This window comes from Syngnathus floridae, chromosome 8 (assembly GCF_059516105.1).
Source record: "Syngnathus floridae isolate MCC-2025c chromosome 8, RoL_Sflo_1.0, whole genome shotgun sequence".
In the NCBI taxonomy this organism is placed as follows: Eukaryota; Metazoa; Chordata; class Actinopteri; order Syngnathiformes; family Syngnathidae; genus Syngnathus; species Syngnathus floridae.
Genome location: NC_142420.1, coordinates 4,681,647 through 4,699,897, shown reverse-complemented (window position 1 = coordinate 4,699,897; position 18,251 = coordinate 4,681,647). Strand labels below are relative to the sequence as shown.

The 18,251-nt window shown below is 41.1% G+C and overlaps 1 protein-coding gene and 1 long non-coding RNA gene across 21 annotated transcripts in view; one reads left to right on the top strand and one right to left on the bottom strand.

Annotated features, from left to right (window-relative positions):
* Nucleotides 1-18,251, top strand: part of caska (calcium/calmodulin-dependent serine protein kinase a) — a 57,223-nt gene that overhangs the window by 17,867 nt on the left and 21,105 nt on the right. For all 20 annotated transcript variants that reach the window (XM_088382861.1, XM_088382867.1, XM_088382868.1 and 17 more), the window contains exons 2-5: nucleotides 11,113-11,225; nucleotides 14,444-14,549; nucleotides 16,324-16,401; nucleotides 16,485-16,557. In XM_088382861.1, coding sequence (XP_088238987.1) covers nucleotides 11,113-11,225; nucleotides 14,444-14,549; nucleotides 16,324-16,401; nucleotides 16,485-16,557 — 370 coding nt within the window. The remainder of the gene's footprint in view (nucleotides 1-11,112; nucleotides 11,226-14,443; nucleotides 14,550-16,323; nucleotides 16,402-16,484; nucleotides 16,558-18,251) is intronic.
* Nucleotides 12,651-17,989, bottom strand: LOC148394078 (uncharacterized). The gene is made up of 3 exons (XR_015859818.1): nucleotides 17,921-17,989; nucleotides 17,679-17,738; nucleotides 12,651-12,725 (listed from the first exon to the last, which is right to left on the bottom strand). It is a non-coding gene; the product is annotated as an uncharacterized LOC148394078 (long non-coding RNA).

Below are 18,251 nucleotides of genomic sequence, written 5' to 3'. Positions count from 1 at the left end.
ATCTGTTAGTGCTGCTGCATTTCCAGAGGAACATCTCCACGCACTTCTTAGAATAACTAGATCCACTCTCTCCAATTAAACGTGTCTGCCTGTCTGCCTCAGCGTCAAGGATGTTGTTCAAAATCAATCTTTAGATTCTCTTCCCGTTCCTTGGTCTCAATCAGTACTTTCGAACAACGAGAAAAATTAATTTAGTTGGTCTGGTTTTTAGCTGGGTAGGAAAGGCCTGGCAACCTTTAAGGGTGGTTGACCTTTCGGGCCACCATGAGCCAAAGTTGCGTGTTATTTCAAATTCCATGTTGACTGTAATGTTATGAGTAATCTGGCAGCCCTGTCTCAAGATGCCCAGCATGTGACGACATCACTTCATATTAGCTCACAGCGCGCATTAGCCATCTAGTCTGTATGGTGGTGTATGCAAGCGGCTCAGTCTTGTACACACCGCCGGAGCCCTTTGGAGTTGCAAACATTTGCAAACATCTTTAGTGATTTTCAGATAAATGATTTATAAGCATAGCAGTTTAGTTTATTTAGCAAAGCTTGTCATAGTATAGATAAGACAAGAGTCGGATAGGGATTGTCGGTATTGCAGATGGTCCACGAAATAGGAAATGGAAAATAATTGTGGCATTTTTAAAAATAAAATGTATTTATTATTTAGACTTGATTTATTTTCCAGCTAATTTTGTGACTCATTTACTCATCCAAATGATGTCAAATGTAGCTGAGATTCCCAAAATAGACATACAGGTGCAAATAAATAGCCTTGATAGGTCTATCCTCCTTCGGTGCAAAATAAAATAATATTCCGCCAAAGCAGTGGTCCCCGAGTAATGGTGGTCCCTTGGACAAAACCAGTTGAAGACCCCTGTGGTAGGAGCTTGAGTCACTCTTTAAATTCAGTGATAGGTCCCCAAAATGCTAATCATATAAAGCCTATTATGTATACAGTTTTTTTTAATGTTTTGATGGATGTGTCAGTTTTATAATAAGCTTTATCTAGGAGTGAGTATTTTGAGAAGTCTCCAAATAAGCAGGCGGAAAGGCATAAGATGTTTCTAAATAGTTTTCTGTTTTAATGAGTTGAAATCTGTTTCAAAGGTGTGGTGGGGTAAAGTCAATCTAAAAATAGTTTCCGTATGATCTCTCTATGGATGATATTGGTTATCAACAGCAGCCCTTGCAATAAAGTAGGTTGCTAATAAAGATTAGTTATGCATAAAGGTGTATTTAACCAGCAGCCCGTGTGTCCACAGTATTGAAGCGTTTGACCGTCCACTCCCACTCGTTCTCATTACGTCGTTTTATGTCCCCTTGTCCTCGTTTTATGGGCAGTGTTGAGAATTAAAAGTGCGGGACGTCTCCTCGGCCAGTGATTACTGATGAGTGAAATGATCCTCGTGGCCCAATGAATCACGCGCACGCTCACATCCCTGGCGCTTTCAGTGGAAGTTTGGGAGCAGTGTTACATAAGAAGGTTCACCATTGAAGTTTGTGTGAAATGTGAGGAGACAACGGGAAAACTTGTATTTCCTCTCTGACTCATGTGAACCTGAACGCTTCCCAGCGAGTGTGCGATTGTGAGAGGAAGACGACGTGCACACATCTGCAATAAGGCGCGCAAGGTGAAGCCCGAGTGTGCGTCTCAGCGTGATCATTAACTTTTATAGACTGCAGTGTGAAGCGGGAGGATATGACCGAAATGATGTGCTGACCACCACTACACACATTCACTCCGCACACAACCACGCACTCACATACATTATGCAAACACACACACACATAAAGCCCTTCCCACACTCACTCTTTCATCATGTTGCCAGCTGTAGTGATAATTACACTTTGAATGTATGTATGTCATTGATTTCTCTTTAATAAATACACTGCAGCGCCAGTAGCACAGAATGGCCTTTGTTTCAGTTCCATCATGATGGTGTGTGTTCATCTCAGTACATCTGGGTGATCTGTGGCTCTGTGCATATGCATCGTGCACTTGTGCGTTGTCCACTAGAGCAGGACGTCCCTGCACAAAGCAAATAAGATGACCAGTTTTCGTTTTTTTTCCCCTTCTTCTGAATCATTTTGATCTGAACCACAGTGACAGCATTGTAGGCCTCTCAGGCTCTTTATTACTGGCATCATTTTTAATGATTTCCCTCTTCTTGGGCCATGATGCATCGCTGGACTGGAAATGAGAAAGGCCTAGAGCCAACAAATTAGAGCCAGTAAAGAATGCAGAGCTGATAATCAGCCCTCTGTTTTTTTTTTCCATATTACATCACTTCACCAATTAGAAAAAAAAGATCCACAGCCACATAAACAACTGTGCAAATAAAACCTTAAATATTTTCACAGCATCCTAATTGTTGAAGAGGGAGCAACAGCAAATTCTAAATACTCTTATTATTTTATGCAAACATAGTTGCTCCATCACGGCACACACAGCTTGGTAACTTTTCCATTACGCATAAGGCACAGCTCTAACGTCATGACCCATAGATATAAAACATCCCGTAGATAACAAGACATTCAGGTGATAACAGAACAAATGTCGGCCTTACGAGGATATGTTTTTCCTTCTTATCCCCTCCCTTTTCTTCCCTTCCGTATTCCTGCTTGCGGACCTTATGATCTGGAGTTTGACCTTGTTGTTTCATCTGCTGAAGTGCATTGTGTACTGACTGCCGTAAAACAACCCAAGATCTTGCAAATAATGAACCAACTATTACTCCACATCTTTGTTTTCCTTGCTCAACGACGGACGTCTTGAACAAAATGCAACATTGTGCATGCGAAAGAAAAAAGACAACTGGGCAATCTACCCTGTGCTAGTTTGCAGAATGGACACTTCAAGCAGCAATCATTTTACACCTAATGTATACTTTGCTAAAATTTAACATTCAAGTGACGTTTATTAAACTGGATTAGGGATGCACCCAGATGAAATTTCTTAATGAAACCCAAAAATGAAGAAACTAATGCAGAAAACCCGAAAAACATCAAAATAAATAAACATTATCATCAAAACCTTTAAAAGAAACCCTCATCTGGATCAACTTCTGCACTTTGCCATTTTGTTAAGCATCAGCTCTCTGGTTCTGGATGCGTGCGCTTTCGCAATCGCTGGAGAGCCACTCCTTGGCGGCTAAGTCAGGCTTCTCGCCCTGGGCCACTGGCTGCCGTGTCCGGGAAATTTTGACCTCATTTCCCCGCTGCCCAACTCTGCTGAGTTGAGTTGGCCGTTAATGTATGTATAGCTGATCAAGCTGCGCCATGAACCGCTACGGCAGTCTGACGCATCACTATCTTTGTTCCTACAGCCAGTCTTGGCTACTGCCAGCTGAATAATAATAAATCCGTAAATATAGCACGTGCTCTATCCATCGGTTATCCATAAAGCTTTGGACAGGCTCCAGCTTCACTCAACGTTGCACAGCTAATATACAATCCATCCGCCACAATTATCAACTTGTAATCTCATCACATTATTACAGAGCTCAAATTGTTTAGCACCCTCTGTGGAATACGGTACGTGGTTCCTCGCTTGCTGGCAGGCCCTCAGCGCCTCTTCTGATTGCCGGATCACAGTGGAGCTTCAGGCTGTACGCCCATAAAGGCGTTGTTTCCACTTGTCTTTCAATGCTTTCTTAATAGGCAAACTTTGATCCAGCAATGGCCCCACAGTTCATGAATGATTTAGCAGTGGGATGATGCCGTGGCACTAATGGGGCTGCCGTGCCATTAGAAGTGGATCATGGAAGACGCTGACATTAGGCAGATGCAGAGTCTCTGGGGACCTTCATCAAAATTTTTGTTAATATGAGAGTAGCAGTGCAATTTCAACAGCAAGTTCAAATTTGCATGTATTATATGAACCAACGTATGAAGGCACCAGGCCAATCCACCTGCAGGCAATTAATATGGGATAAAACGTTTGATGGGCTGGATGGTTCATCCATCCGTTTTCTGTAGCGCTAGTCCTCATTAAGGCAATTGGTAATTAGAGCATATCCCAGCTGACTTCTGGTGAGAGGTAGAGTGCACCACCTGGACTAGTCGCCAGTATATCTCTGCATACAGACTAATAGACAAATAACCTTTCGCACTCAAATTCACACTAACTGGCAATTTAGAGCCTTCAATTGAACGAATGAACTTGAAAGCAGAAAGCTGTTCTGAACTCTGACCTCCTGACTGGGAGGCAGATGTCGTAACCACTATTAAATAATACAGTGTGCTGCCTCTTGAAGGTTCAACGGCCAGAAAGGGAAGGAACCTAAACATTTCTCTCCACATATACTTGTTTATTATTGTGATGGATTTAGCACCTGGACTCTTGAATTTAAACAAGAAAATAACCCGAGGGTTCAAATTCTACACACACTTATCCATACCTTCATATCTATACTTCTAAACTACTTTTCTTCTTTAGGGTCGTGAGCTGGAACTTATCTCATTGCCTTCTAACCCTTCTAGTTTGTTGATCGTATACATTAAGGTGGCACAAAGCACATTCCAAAATGGGGCGTCGATGTAAACTTTATTAAAATGGAATGGACCTGAAACAGTTCCATGAGGTACTCCACTCATCCAATTGTTGTTTGACTGATAGCTGATGAATTGTTGTTGTGCAAAATGATGTATAAAGTATGTGAGATGTATTGCAAAAGTATTAACTTAAGGAATCTTTCTTTAATTAGTCTGTGTACATTTAAGTAGAAGCCTGATCGGGTACTTAGTCTAAAGGCAACAAATCAGCCAGTTAATCCAGAGTAGACCTCCTTGCTGCCTGCAGACTGTCTTGAAAAAACATCCGACAGCAAATCTCATGCTTGGCTCGAAACCCAAAAACACTCAGGGGATTGGACGAGAGGATTTTCTTTTCTTCCTCTGGTCTTTTTTTCCCCCTTGCTTCCTACCGCTCCTCCCGCTTTGGCAGCAGCCATTGCCTGATTGCTCTTTTCTGCCTTATCTTCATCTCACTTTTTACTTCACCATTGGTGCTCCACCTGATGTATATTTACTCCCTCTTTTAGACCTTTTAGTGCTCATTCAAACAGAAAATGCTTCCACTCTAACCTCATTGTTTGCACACTCTTGAGGTGTCGGTGCTGCTTTCCGTGTTTGCTGCCAGCACTACCTGGTCTCTGCATCTACACAACGTGCCACAAATTAGCCCGAATGCTTACACACCTCACATACAATAATTATCACTTTACCACAGACAATCCATCTGCACACAACCATCATTTCGTATCTTAAATGAGTTAGGGTTATTATTTGTGTTATGTGTAAATCACTGGATTCAATGACGTCAGCACCAGCATCTAATTTGACACATGAAATAGTTATCAGCCAGTGACTATTGTCAATAATCATCTGAAAACATTCCATTTAATATCTAAAGTTTATGGCAAGTTATTTTTGTGCTTGTTTATAATAATAAGGTATTGATGATAGACTTTTGTAGTCTGCACTCATGAAAAGGTTTGATTTGAAGGACACTTCTGGTGGACGGTTTGATCACATTTTAAAACCTTAATGTTATAAAACATGGTGTTTTCATTGATTTGTTAGGACACACACAATACATTAGAAATCCAGAGTAAAGCACTTTACACATTTACTTGTACACAAACTCAGACCCACATCGATCAATGAGCACATCCTTTCTCCCGGATGATTCAGACTGACTGAATCCGGGTTAATTGACGCATCCTTCACAATATTGCTTCTTTTTAAACGTGTCACTGAGCATCATAGTCAGGGAAATGAGTGCAGAGATGGGAGATGAAGTCCCATCCTCTCAGCCACCGGGCGACTTGGCCGCTCACTCCGCACCACACCGTGGGCGGCGGCAGGAAATGCACTCCTGATGCCCTCCCTCTCTGTCAACAGACGAGCAAGTAAACGTCCCTGGCATGGGACGCATGCACACTCCGCAGCACTTTACCCAGAATAGAACAAGCTTTTTAGGCCATTAGGTTTCCTTGAAGTCATTCATGGCGTAGTCACTACACCATCACTAACTACACTGTAGTAGTTCCTTTGCCTGATTCCTACGAATATTTACATTGACAATAGAAGAACCTGAAAAAACATTATTTTTATTACAGATTTTACAATTAATCCTACGAGTAGAGCATACACCCTTGGTGCTCAATGCACTTGAGCAAATCATGGTTTGTTGTCCCTACCGCACATGACAGTATGTGCTGAGCACATGAAGCAAGTTGGAGTTCCTCCGGAGGTGGTCCCCCATGCTTCAGGCATTGTCTGAGACTTGCTAGTGGAGCAAAGGTTGCACAGGGAGGTTGAAAATGAGGTTAAGGATGAATCTGTGTTCACAAACCACAGTGGGACTTGCTGTCACAACTGTTCAGCGTCAACCACCCTGACTCTGTCTTTCCCTCGTTGTCTGTACCTGGAGTCATCTGTTTTTTGCTACCATGTTCTCCCCTTGCTGCTCAATTTCTTTTTTTTTTATGAATTAAATTTTCATTCCTGTGATGCCAGTGACGATATTATCATGCTTAATTTTAGGTCCACTGACTACAGGATCATCCAGCGACAGTTCCACTCAGAGCATGCTATTCGCTTATCATACAAAAAAACAGAAGCATGACATTACGAATGCAATTGTCGAGTTTATTGCACAGGACAAGAGGCCTGTTAACATTGTGGATGGTGTGAGTAGAGAGCACACAGTGCACTGTAGCCGGTTTAATTAATCTACTGATAACAGACGTTCTTTTTTTGTCCCCACCGACCAATCGGATGGTCGGAGATTTGGACGACTGAAAGTCAACCAAGGTTGCACGATTCTTGAAAAACAGGCCAAAAATTGTCACTCTAACTTACACTGAATTTATCATTGTATTTTTAAACTATTCAAAATGTTCTACCAAACCATGCAGTTCCATCTAACGGGTCTGCTGGCTTAATGTTAACGCCAAACGCCATAGACATCCATCCATTTTTTTTTAAACCACTTATCTTCACGTGGGCCACGGGCGTGCTGAGGCATATAAAAATTAGCATCGATGTTGTGTCAATTATAAACTTTAAAACGTGCTAATTTAACACATATAGAGCAGCAACACATGCAAGTTCAGGCATCTATTCCCCGTGTGCTATGGGAACACCTATCAATACAGCTTCGTAAGAGACCTTCTTTGCATCATCTTCTTACTCTTCTTGCATCACTTTGACATCCAGTTGCGCTTCCCGGTGTGTCGCAACACAATGTGGCACTACACTGGCGGTGTGTAACTCTCTATGGTCATACTTTCCTGTGTTTGGTAAAAGACCATTAAAAACAATTGAGTAAACATCTGCTGCATGTAATGATGTGGCCAATGCGTGTATTAAATAGTTGTGTTGTTTATGCTGATTGGGCACACAAGCTGACAGGAAGCAGCTTGGTGGAACATCCTCTTTTCCTCGTCCCTTGCGTGCTGAGGCATGCTGTCCCTTGTATGTATGTATGTGTGTGTGTGTGTGTGTGTCTGTGTCGTAAACACCGCTGACATTTACCGAATGAGATGCAGCGTGATTGATGCGGCGCGAAAGGGGAATGCAGGCGCTTAGCTGCAAATCGCCTTTTACTACACCAATACACACGACGACGCAGTACCGGGCACCACGTCTTTTTGATACGCTAGTAAATTCCCAGACGTTACACTTGCACCGTGCACGGAATGCAAGCAATCTTTAGTGAGTGTCGGGCCACATTTTCTTGTCACATGATTGACTGCGCTAGGTCGTAGGCCGCAGCGGCTCCTCCCGCTTGTCAGGTCAGCTGCAGTTCATGGAGTAGTGGTGGTCCTCAAGCGCTTATGATCATGAAGTGAGCAAGTAAAGGTCGTGGATATTTTATAGTCTGCTAGCCTATGCATTCACTTAAAACTTAAATGTGATGCGTTGCACACTTTTGATTTACACTAGCCCACACTTGCGGGTGTGGTCCGCTCTCTGTGGGCTCCAATTTTTTCGCCTGTACAGTGAAACCCCATTTAGTGCATGGGATAAATTCCAAACCCACCCACAATATAGAGACACCAAATTAAATAAATCTCCCAGACACTTTCAATATATTTTTGAAATAAATTCAGTTTGCGTGTCTGAGATTCTTGCGTCCACATTTTTCCAAAAAGTTTTTAATTATCACGAATTCCGTAATTATATCAAGATTCTGAAAACTTTACCGAACTGATTTCTATTTGGACGGGTTGAACGTGTGCCTTAAAAAATGGTAAATTAAATATATGAATGATGGCCTCTTTTTTTCATTCCAATTCCCCCACCACAATTTTGATTAATTAAGTTGAGGGCATTTTGTCATTAAGATTCATGCATTATTTAATCAAAATTCCATGAAAATTATTCATTTTTTTAATCGAATGAGGGGAAAATATAAATTGGCACAAAAATGGAATGTTTATCTTCCTAAATCCCATGAAGAGCAAACAAATAAACAACAACCTTGCTTGAGGCAACAGTTGGATTTATTATTATTATTGTGATTATTATTGACAAATCTTTGACATTGCTGTGTATTTCATTCTATGGTTTGCTATTAACCCATCAACCTTGAAATAGCTGCAAACATATTGCATCTCTTGACTAATATTGCCATAAAGCTTCTATTAATGTTGGATAAGACTGGAAGACCACCTCTGCTTGCTTTCATTCTGCTCTTACTTTTCCCTCTTGCTCTCACGCTCACTTCCTGCGCTTTTAGTGTGGGGAGCTACTAAAATGCAAGCGTCATCTGAACGGGCCCCCGTGCAGCTGACTTCCATTCAGCGCTCAAACGGCTTAATGCTGTGTGCAGCTGAGCCCTCGTCAAAGCCAGAGAGGCTCCTCTGCATAACCACTTTTTTTTTTTTCCAAGACATCCCATTTCCGCCTCTTGAGTCGACTGCGTTTCACTGACACTGCCCCCCCAAGGCCCCCGCCCCATCATACTCTCCAGCTGCCTCATTCCATACTGCGGAAGGGATATTGAGAAGTCAGCCTCTCTTGGCCTTGTGAAGCCTGTTATTAAGCTGAAGAAATAAGGTCTAAGGGAAGGTTTACATAGCAACAACCTAGTAAAAACAAACCCTAAAATGTCTTTGCGTTGTAAAGTCATACACATGCCAGACCACTAGCGGACAATTTGCCTTTATAAAGACACACTCTACACGGACACCATCTGCTTATACCCCTTTTGAAAACCTCTCATCAGCATAAATGTGGGTTAGTATATTATCATGCATCGTAGCTCTACTTTTTTCTTTTCTTTTTTATCATTGGTACCCACAATTTCTAGAAATTATTCTCGCTCTCAATGTCACACTGCATGTGTACATAAGTTTGCCGTGGCACTGTCTGGTTCTTATCCATAAATGTCCAGGGGATGCACAGAAATAGGGACAAAATGAAAACTGAATCTGGACGTAACCTTTATTTAATATAAAACCCATCGTCTGACCTTTACCACATAATGTGGTACTATGTAGTGTAAACTTCACTCAGTTGTACTCGTATCAAATCAAATTATCTATAGAAATGATTAAAATGGCATTTATCCATATTGAAGTTATAAATACAAGAATGAATATTCATGTTCTTTGCTTTTGTTGCTGAATGATTGATGACCTGATTGGCTGACCAATTAATGGCTATGCCATCTACCCATTGATTATTCTTGTTGTATTGGATCCCATTTGTTTGTGCAGGCGTAGTTATTGGCCGGTGAGTGTATGTCTGCTGTTTGTGTGTGTGTGCATGTGTCTCGGTTGGGCATCGTGCCGTCCCACCTCACCCTTCTGATGCTAAGCAGCTTTAGCTTGATTGCCATCTGTTCCACCAGTCTGTATTTTTGTATGACAACCCCTGTTTTCCTCAGCCACGAAATCACACACAAACACCGGTGCGCTGCTTGTACAAAAACTGGCTTAGTCAGAAATGTGAATATGTGGACATGATTATTCCTGAGCTCAAAAAAAGAAAAGAAAAATGAAGGTAAATGTGATGTACTTGACCCTTTGCAGCTATGATGGTTTGTCCCGGCATGACTTTTCACAAGATTATGCATCATGTCTGTGCAACCAATATTGGACCTGTAAGAGGCCCAGCGAGCTCCCTTATATTTCATCACAGAATTGTTTGTTGGACTTTGGGGTTCAGCCTCTTTTTTAAAATTAATGGACCAAAATATTTCCCTGGGGAACTCCACTCAAAATATGAGTTGAGAAATCACTGGCGTTGGAACTGACAGGACATTTTGAGTCTGCTTTTTTTTCTACTTAATCTCACAAATGTTAGAGTTCAACTCAAAACTATTGATTGGATTATTGATGAATCATTTTGGAAAATGAGTGGGCCTAAAATGTTTCCCTGGAGAACTCCACTCAAAATTGTGTCTGACCGGTTTCTAAGGATGTTTTATACTTTACATGGGACGTTTTACGAAGACAAACTTAGGAACTTGACTCCGTTTTTCCCCAGTGTTGTGAGCATTTTTTTATTAACTTCATCATTCCGTAACCCCGATCCACTGTCTTGGACCTTCTTCAGTCCTTGAGTGTTTATCCCCATCGACTGAATGCTATCGACTGTTGCAGCCTCAGTGAGGACGAGTCATCGTCTCGATGTCGCTGTGCCACAAACAAGCAAAGTGGACATTCAGCTTTCTGAAATGTCAGTGACCTCACATTAACGAGCCGTGAAACAACGGCGTTGTCGAACGGGACAAATATCTTCACGCCGGCTCCACTGCACAAACACCGTGGTCTCATTTAGATGAATGACATTGTAAAACTCTGACTCTTGGTGTAGTGAGTAAAGTTGGCGTTCACAACCCGGTGGTAGTCAGTAGACATCCTGCAAAATAACCACATTATACTCTTAATAGAAGATAATTATCTCTGCATCTTTTATTTTCACACGGAAAGTAGAAATGAAAGTAAGTCTGTCATATTAGCAGGATTCTGATATTTGGCCGGATTTTTGACATGTACAGATGTCCCCTAGGCTCACCCCCCTTTTAAAATGATTCATTTAATTTAGATTGGGGATCATCAGCACTGTGGTAGTAAAGCGTTTCCTCAATGTCTTCTTCAGGGGTCCCTTCAGTGTGGTGAGAAGATGCATCAACAGAGAGACGGGGCAGCAGTTTGCTGTCAAAATTGTGGATGTTGCTCAGTTCACATCAAGTCCTGGACTCAGCACAGAGGGTAAGTTTGTTTGTTTGTTTGTTTGTTTGTTTGTTTGTTTGTTTGTTTGTTTGTTTGTTTGTTTGTTTGTTTGTTTGTTTGTTTGATCATTGAGCTGCAGATTCATTTCCATTTAAATTACACTTCACAGAGAAATTATTATTTATGCGTTTTATGCGTTATTTATTATGCGTTCTGAACGCATAACAAAAAAGTCTCACCAAACCTTTAACTGTACAAAAACATAAAACGGCAAACAAAGAAACACACTTGTGGAGTCAGCCCTTGAGATGCTCACTGAGCTGAAGTCTCACAAGATTTAAGGAGCCACATATTCTCTAGTGTTGTGTCGGAGGCTATTGTTAATCTTCTGTAGCAATCTGCCAGCACTCTGATTAGGTCTGTGATGATTCTAGAGGAGGAGCGATGGCATTAAAGATAGTTGAAAGGTATGGTGAAGCCTGATAAGCTAAACTGAGTGAGGAGGCTGCACAGCAATCTTGGGAATACATCAATGAATGCAACTTCCATCGCTCTGTAAAAAAAAAAAAAAATCTTTCTTCATAGGTTGTGGAATAGAAAAAGCCTTTCAAGTTCCCTCGGTAAAATATGTGCTTCGGCGGTTGTATTGAAAGTCATTAGAATGTGCAGAGAATATATTGGTGGTGTAATTCTGTATGATTGTGGGCAATTGCAGTATTAGCATTAGGCTGCTTTAAAGCCAGTCTCATTAGCAAAGAGATAAATAGTATGAAGGAGATGAAGCCTGTTTTTTTTTTTGCCATTTACAATGACAAATGTTAGCAACCGTAGCGTTGATAATGTTCAATGCGTAAGATGGAAGGTATTCACTAATAGGGGCTGACACATTCTCTGCATATTTTATGGACATTTAAAATGTGTCCGAGTGTTATACTAACCTCTAAGGTTAAACACAATTGCTTCGGGATTTCAAAAGAAACCACATCGCTACTGTGGATTTGCTTTATTCGTTGTGTTCATCTGAATTCGACCAGTCAGATGCAAACTTAAATGTGCACTACCATCCAATAGTTGAATATTATCTGGGACAATTACAATTAAATTCTACATTAATTATACATACATGAACACATTGACCTTGCTTATTTTGCCACGTGCAAAAAAAGTAATTATTTCATTAAATAATAAAAATGTAGTGTGTTGTTAAAAAAAGCAATAATATCAATATTATTATTCAACAACTATATCACATGTTGCATGTTTTTCCAATATTGTGCAGTTAAGTTTGATTAGCAAGCAAAATCTTTGGACATTTGTGCTCATTAATGTATTTAATGCACGTACAATACAGGTTTTTATAAATTGTCATCTAATAAATATGTATTGGTTCTAATCCTTGTGAGTTGCGCAAAATATACTGTAAAAAAAGCGAAATATATGCCGAGTTCAGTCCTCTGATACTCACTGTACAAAGCTCTTTTGAGGTAATCTAAGGTCTCTCACTGAATTCTGGAGTGGTGTCATCACCAACGACGTTTCCTTTGGGGAAAAGCGGCACCAAATAGACAAGTATATCATGACACCATCATTGTCACTGACAAAATATCGTGATGATGTGGGATACTTCTTTTGCATTGCAAGCACACTCTCTGTTCAGACCTTCGAGTGAGGGAAGTGGGTCAAATAGTTCGTGCCTTGGCAATGGATTGACAACACAGACACACACGCTCACACACATACACACCAGTCAGTGTCTCTCAAGTGTGTCCAGAGGTCTGACTGACGAATAGGTCAGCTCTCCAAGGGGATGAGAGCGCAAAGCTAGCCAGCGAATGAGCCAAATCTATCATGTGTTGCTTCCTCTCCTTTACTCACCCCCACCCGCCTTCCCCCAGGTCTTTCTTTTACCTTTTTTTTTTATTTTCCCTCACATTGTGTCCTCTTCACCTCCCTCGCCTGTCACCTCATTCTCCAGAGTCACGGAAGATGCAACACTGTGTGTGTTAGTGTATCTGCTCTTATTGTGACATCTTGTCAACACCGTCTGTGAAGATGCACGATCATACGTATGCTTGCGTAGTTTGTTGGGATGCTCCAAAAGGCAGAAAAAAGGGAGCGGAAATATTGTATTTACTCAACCGGATTGCCAGGCTGGGAACTTTTGTCTTGCATCTGTTTGAACCTACCCCACCAAACATTTTTTTTTGCTTAACTACGGATAGTGGCGGCATTTATTGACAGATTCATTTGTAAATTTAATTAAACGTCCTTACTTGAAGCAAATAAAATGCCTGCACTTTTGCCTAGATCTTTACAAAAATGTTTTTTCTGGCATTGATTTTTTTGTTTAACCCTGTTAATTGTTTGTCCTGACTCTTTTTTTGCCAATATTGTGCAAATGTCTCACAATAAATTTCACACCCTGCAACAAAGTTTGGCAACAGCTTTGCTCTGTCCTATGTCATGCTTCATAAAAATTGGCAACCAAACATTTTTTTTTTTTTAACAATTCAAGTGATAGTCAAATATTTTTCACAGTGATGTATTCGACAGTATCTAATCAATCAGTGGCATTTTATCTTCAATCAGACATGGAAATCCTTCCTCTCGCTTCATTTACTGCACCGTACATCGTAACCTCGACCATTCATCTCCTTTTACAGCTTTCCATTTGTACTGCGCCCATTGTTGGCATATTGATTTGTTTCAGAAGCTCGAATTCCTGTTGTCCGCATGCATTTGTCTCCCCGAGTGCAACACTCCCACCCCCGTCTTCATCACAGCTTTAGTGTATGAAGACAAACGGGGAGGACGGCATAAGTCGTTGGCTTCATTCATTTCATGCATGAGACTTACTTTAAACGTTTGATTCTTGCTAATGTGGCCAAGTTGTCTGTATATTCTTTTCATTCCTGCATTAACCTTCCTCATCATTAGGAGCTAATTAGAGTAGAGGCTTACTTCCAGGGGGAGTCTTCAGAGCACTGAAGTGTCTTTCAGCATGTCAAAGAACGTTATTGCTAATTTGATGGCACGATGATTATAAAGCACATACGTTGCACCTACGGGGGACAGCATCTGTGTTATTGGAGGTTTGTCATTTTGATGTACAAGCCTGGGCGTCCGCAGGACTGTGTTAGCGCTGAATTTCTTTGCTTGCAATGCTAATTTCTAAATGCTTTTTGACTAATTCGGGGATTGTCAATAGAAAATATCTGAAAACTGTGCTCATAATATATTGCCTTTATTTTTCTTAGACTTGAAGAGGGAGGCCAGCATCTGCCACATGCTCAAACACCCACACATCGTGGAGCTGCTGGAGACCTACAGCTCAGACGGGATGCTCTTCATGGTCTTTGAATTGTAAGTCACACATCTGGTTACAGAAGAAGCGCAATTGTGAATCACCTCAGCAATTTTCTGGCAGGCGTGTGGGATGACGCTGGTGATAAAGGGTATTTCACAATGCTGGGACAATGGTGTGAATTTAAACACCAGACTGTAAGTAAATGAGTGTAGTGGTACCTTTTGACTCTCTTGTTCAATTTGTTACATTATGTCGTAATTGTGTCAGTTATGCATGCAGACAATTGTGCCAATATGATGTCTCACTGGGTACATACAGATCCATTCTGGATATTCCATTATGGCTGTGATGGACGCAGCTATTCTTTGTTGGACTTCCGTGTAAAAGAGGCTACAGGTAGATGGAAGAGATATTTAAGCACGTCATCCCTCAGAGAGCAGATAACAGAGTAGGCATATCAGATAACTGCAGACGTCTTAATATATCTTTCCCTGAAGCAGGCTCAAATATGAAAACTGCGTAATACTGTCTAATGTGGATGTGCTGAGAACGAGAGCCTCACTGCAGCCTGGCCTAATTGGAGAGGACGCTAAGATTGGGTTTTAATAATTGGGGAAGAAATAAAGCCAAGCAATTAGGAGGGAAGGCATTCGTTGTAACTTGACTAGGTCAACTATGAATGTCATTTAACACGCCAGTATGAGTCTGTTTGTGTAAGTAAAGACTAAAGACCCAGTTGAAAAAAAAAGGAAACCCATATTCAAGTCTGTTCCCATTGGGTTGATGGACCAACAGGAAACTGGTTGTGACTGGATGAGAATCTCAGGTGTACTCAGATTTGTGTCCATTGATTGTGTTTTTTGGTAGACTGATCACAATTTTACATGTAAATTGAAACAGCAATTTCAATTTGAAAGAAGCAGTCCAGTTTTACCTATTGATGTGCAGTTACGTTACCAGTGGTGACCTCTAGTGGCTTTCATAATAACAGCACAAGTTGGACCTGTATTTTCTAAACTGGTTATGCTCACCAGGCTTGCTGATAAGCTCGAGCCTGTTCCAACTGACTTTGGAGAGAAAGGCAGACTGTTTACATTCACATCTATGAACAATTAAAATCCTCATTGAACATACCATGAATTTTCGTACTGCATAGAGGGAAAAAAAAAACAACGAGGTCTTTTTATATTCCCGCGTTCTTGATCGACATGTACTGTGTGACATGTCGGCAACACATGCCACGCGCGCAACAGAAATGATTGCTGCGTGTAGAATTCATCATGCATTCTTTCTCGTGATTGTGCCGTTTTGTCACATGCAGCTTTCCTCGGTTACTTCTCTCTCTGCGACAAGTGAAGCTACCGACGGATATCTTACATTGCCCCTCATTAAGCGCACATAACTTGAATAAATTCATTTTTTTGTGGCGTTTTCATATTATTTTCAGTCTCTGTGTTGATAATGCTGCAGTGCGGTGTGTGGCATACAGTTGTACCAATAGAAGCTCTAAACGTGCATATTTTCATCAGTAAGAATGTGTTTATGAATTTTATTTTGTAAGGAATATTTCCGAGTGCTACGCTATAATTTGTCTGCACCGTATTTTCAGAATTGTGATTCTGAAAGCAAATGTCCAAAAAAAACCTAACTTACATTTCATCACAATACCTTATTCACAATTCACACTTTTTCTCGTGATGACAAATGGAAGACATTCATTTGTCTTTTTCGACGAACTAGCGCATTATCACAATTTTTGGAGAGTATATTTCTTGATCACGCTGATCTTGGCTTTGCATGCATGTGTGTCTGCGTTTGTGTGTATCACAGCATGGATGGAGCAGACCTGTGCTTTGAGATCGTCAAGAGGGCAGACGCCGGCTTTGTCTACAGCGAAGCGGTGGCCAGGTGAGGTCAATTCGAATTCTATTTCACAGCTCGGACCGCCGTTTGAACTGGATTTTGACACGCTCTTGTGTTGCTTTTCTTAGTCACTACATGAGACAGATCCTGGAGGCGCTACGTTACTGCCATGACAACAACGTCATTCACAGAGATGTCAAGGTATTTCTGCCTTTTCAAAATATGCCGTTTAAGAGTGTTATAGCTCTCTAATGATTACTAAAGAGAATAAGGGCCAGACTGCAAATGAAACAAATACTTTTATCATTTTATAATCTTCGAGTGATAAAATTGCACTGCTGCCTTGATATCAATGACTTGACTTGTATCGTCCGCCGTGGTATCAGTAACTGGTATCGGCCGCCCTTGTGGGAACACAATACATTGAAATAAGGCCAGTCAGTATCTGATAACAATACCTGGTATCAGTGCTCCACCATCCCTACTCACCACCACCTACTTTGTGTGGATAGAGGGTGTTTAATCAGGTTATAAATACAGCAGGCTCCTACTATCACCCTATAACAGAAGCTGCTGCCTTGTCTTTATCAGATTTGCTTCCCCCAATTTATGTCTGTCTGTCTGTCTGTCTTTCTTTCTTTCTCTTTCTCTCTCTCTCTCTCTCTCTCGCTCTCTCATTCATGCAAGCACACTTAAATTTACAAGAAAGCTGCTCAAGCGCGTTGCAACTTCCCATGCATGAAAGTCACTGAATTGATTTAAAGCCCCAGTATTTATCTCCCTCCATTCGTGATTGCTGCCAGCACCTCTTTTGTGTCTGTGTGTGTGTGTGTCTGTGTGTGTGTGTACGCGCGTGCACAACTTTATTTATTTATTCATGTATTTATTTATTCATTCATTCGTTTATTTGATCATTATCATCGATTAAGGTTGATTAATCGCGTCTCGAAGTCATTGAAGCTAACATAGTGTGCACTACCCGGTTGTAACTATCAGAGGCACTATTGAGTCACTCTCAATTAGTGTACGCTTCTAGGAAGAACAACATGACAACAGCCTGGGCCTACATCAACCATATGGAAACATCTCCCAGCAGCATGGATTTGTGCAATAAGACTTCAAAACATTTCAAAAATCGAATGATTGTACATCACATGCCTGACCACACATTTATTTATCCGGATAGAGCAATAACCAGCAGCATTTAGTGTCGACAAAAACAACACGGACAAAAGACAAGAAACTCTTGTTTCCTGAACGTAATAGCAACCTGCCAAGTTTTGCCAGAATGTGAGAAAAATTGAAAAGTAATAATCGCTCACCTTCTTTTGACAGCCGGGCAAAACAGGCGGAACTAATGCCCCCTCTATGGAGACTTTTATCTGCCATCACAAAACAAAATAGAAGCGACTTCAGTTTAGCCCCAGGTAACATGAAATTTAAACGCCCTGAGGTTGTACGATTAGGAATACCTCTACACTTGTCAGGGAGAATACATCTAGAAAGTCGCATGAAACACCAGAGTTTTTATGGAGACAACACTCGAGACCGTGTCGAATCTTACCGGACTTAAGTAAACCTCGTGAGCTCTCAGCAAATCTTGCAAGATTTCAGCTCAGTGAGCCTGCAGATCTGGTCACAAGCATTTAGAGACTGAGTGTGCATGTCTACTGCTTCCTTTCAAACTTGTAGGATTTTCAAAATAAAAGACCATTGGATGCGCATTAAAAAATTTTCCAGATTGGGTCCGTGACCGATTAATGCAGTGTTTGTTGGCTTTTTGTTTTGTTTTTGTGAGGCACAGGAACAAAAGACAAGAGAATCTGTCATTTAGTTTTACAAGAGAATCTGTCATTTAGTTTTACCCACTCAGGACTTTAAAGGATTGCTGAACA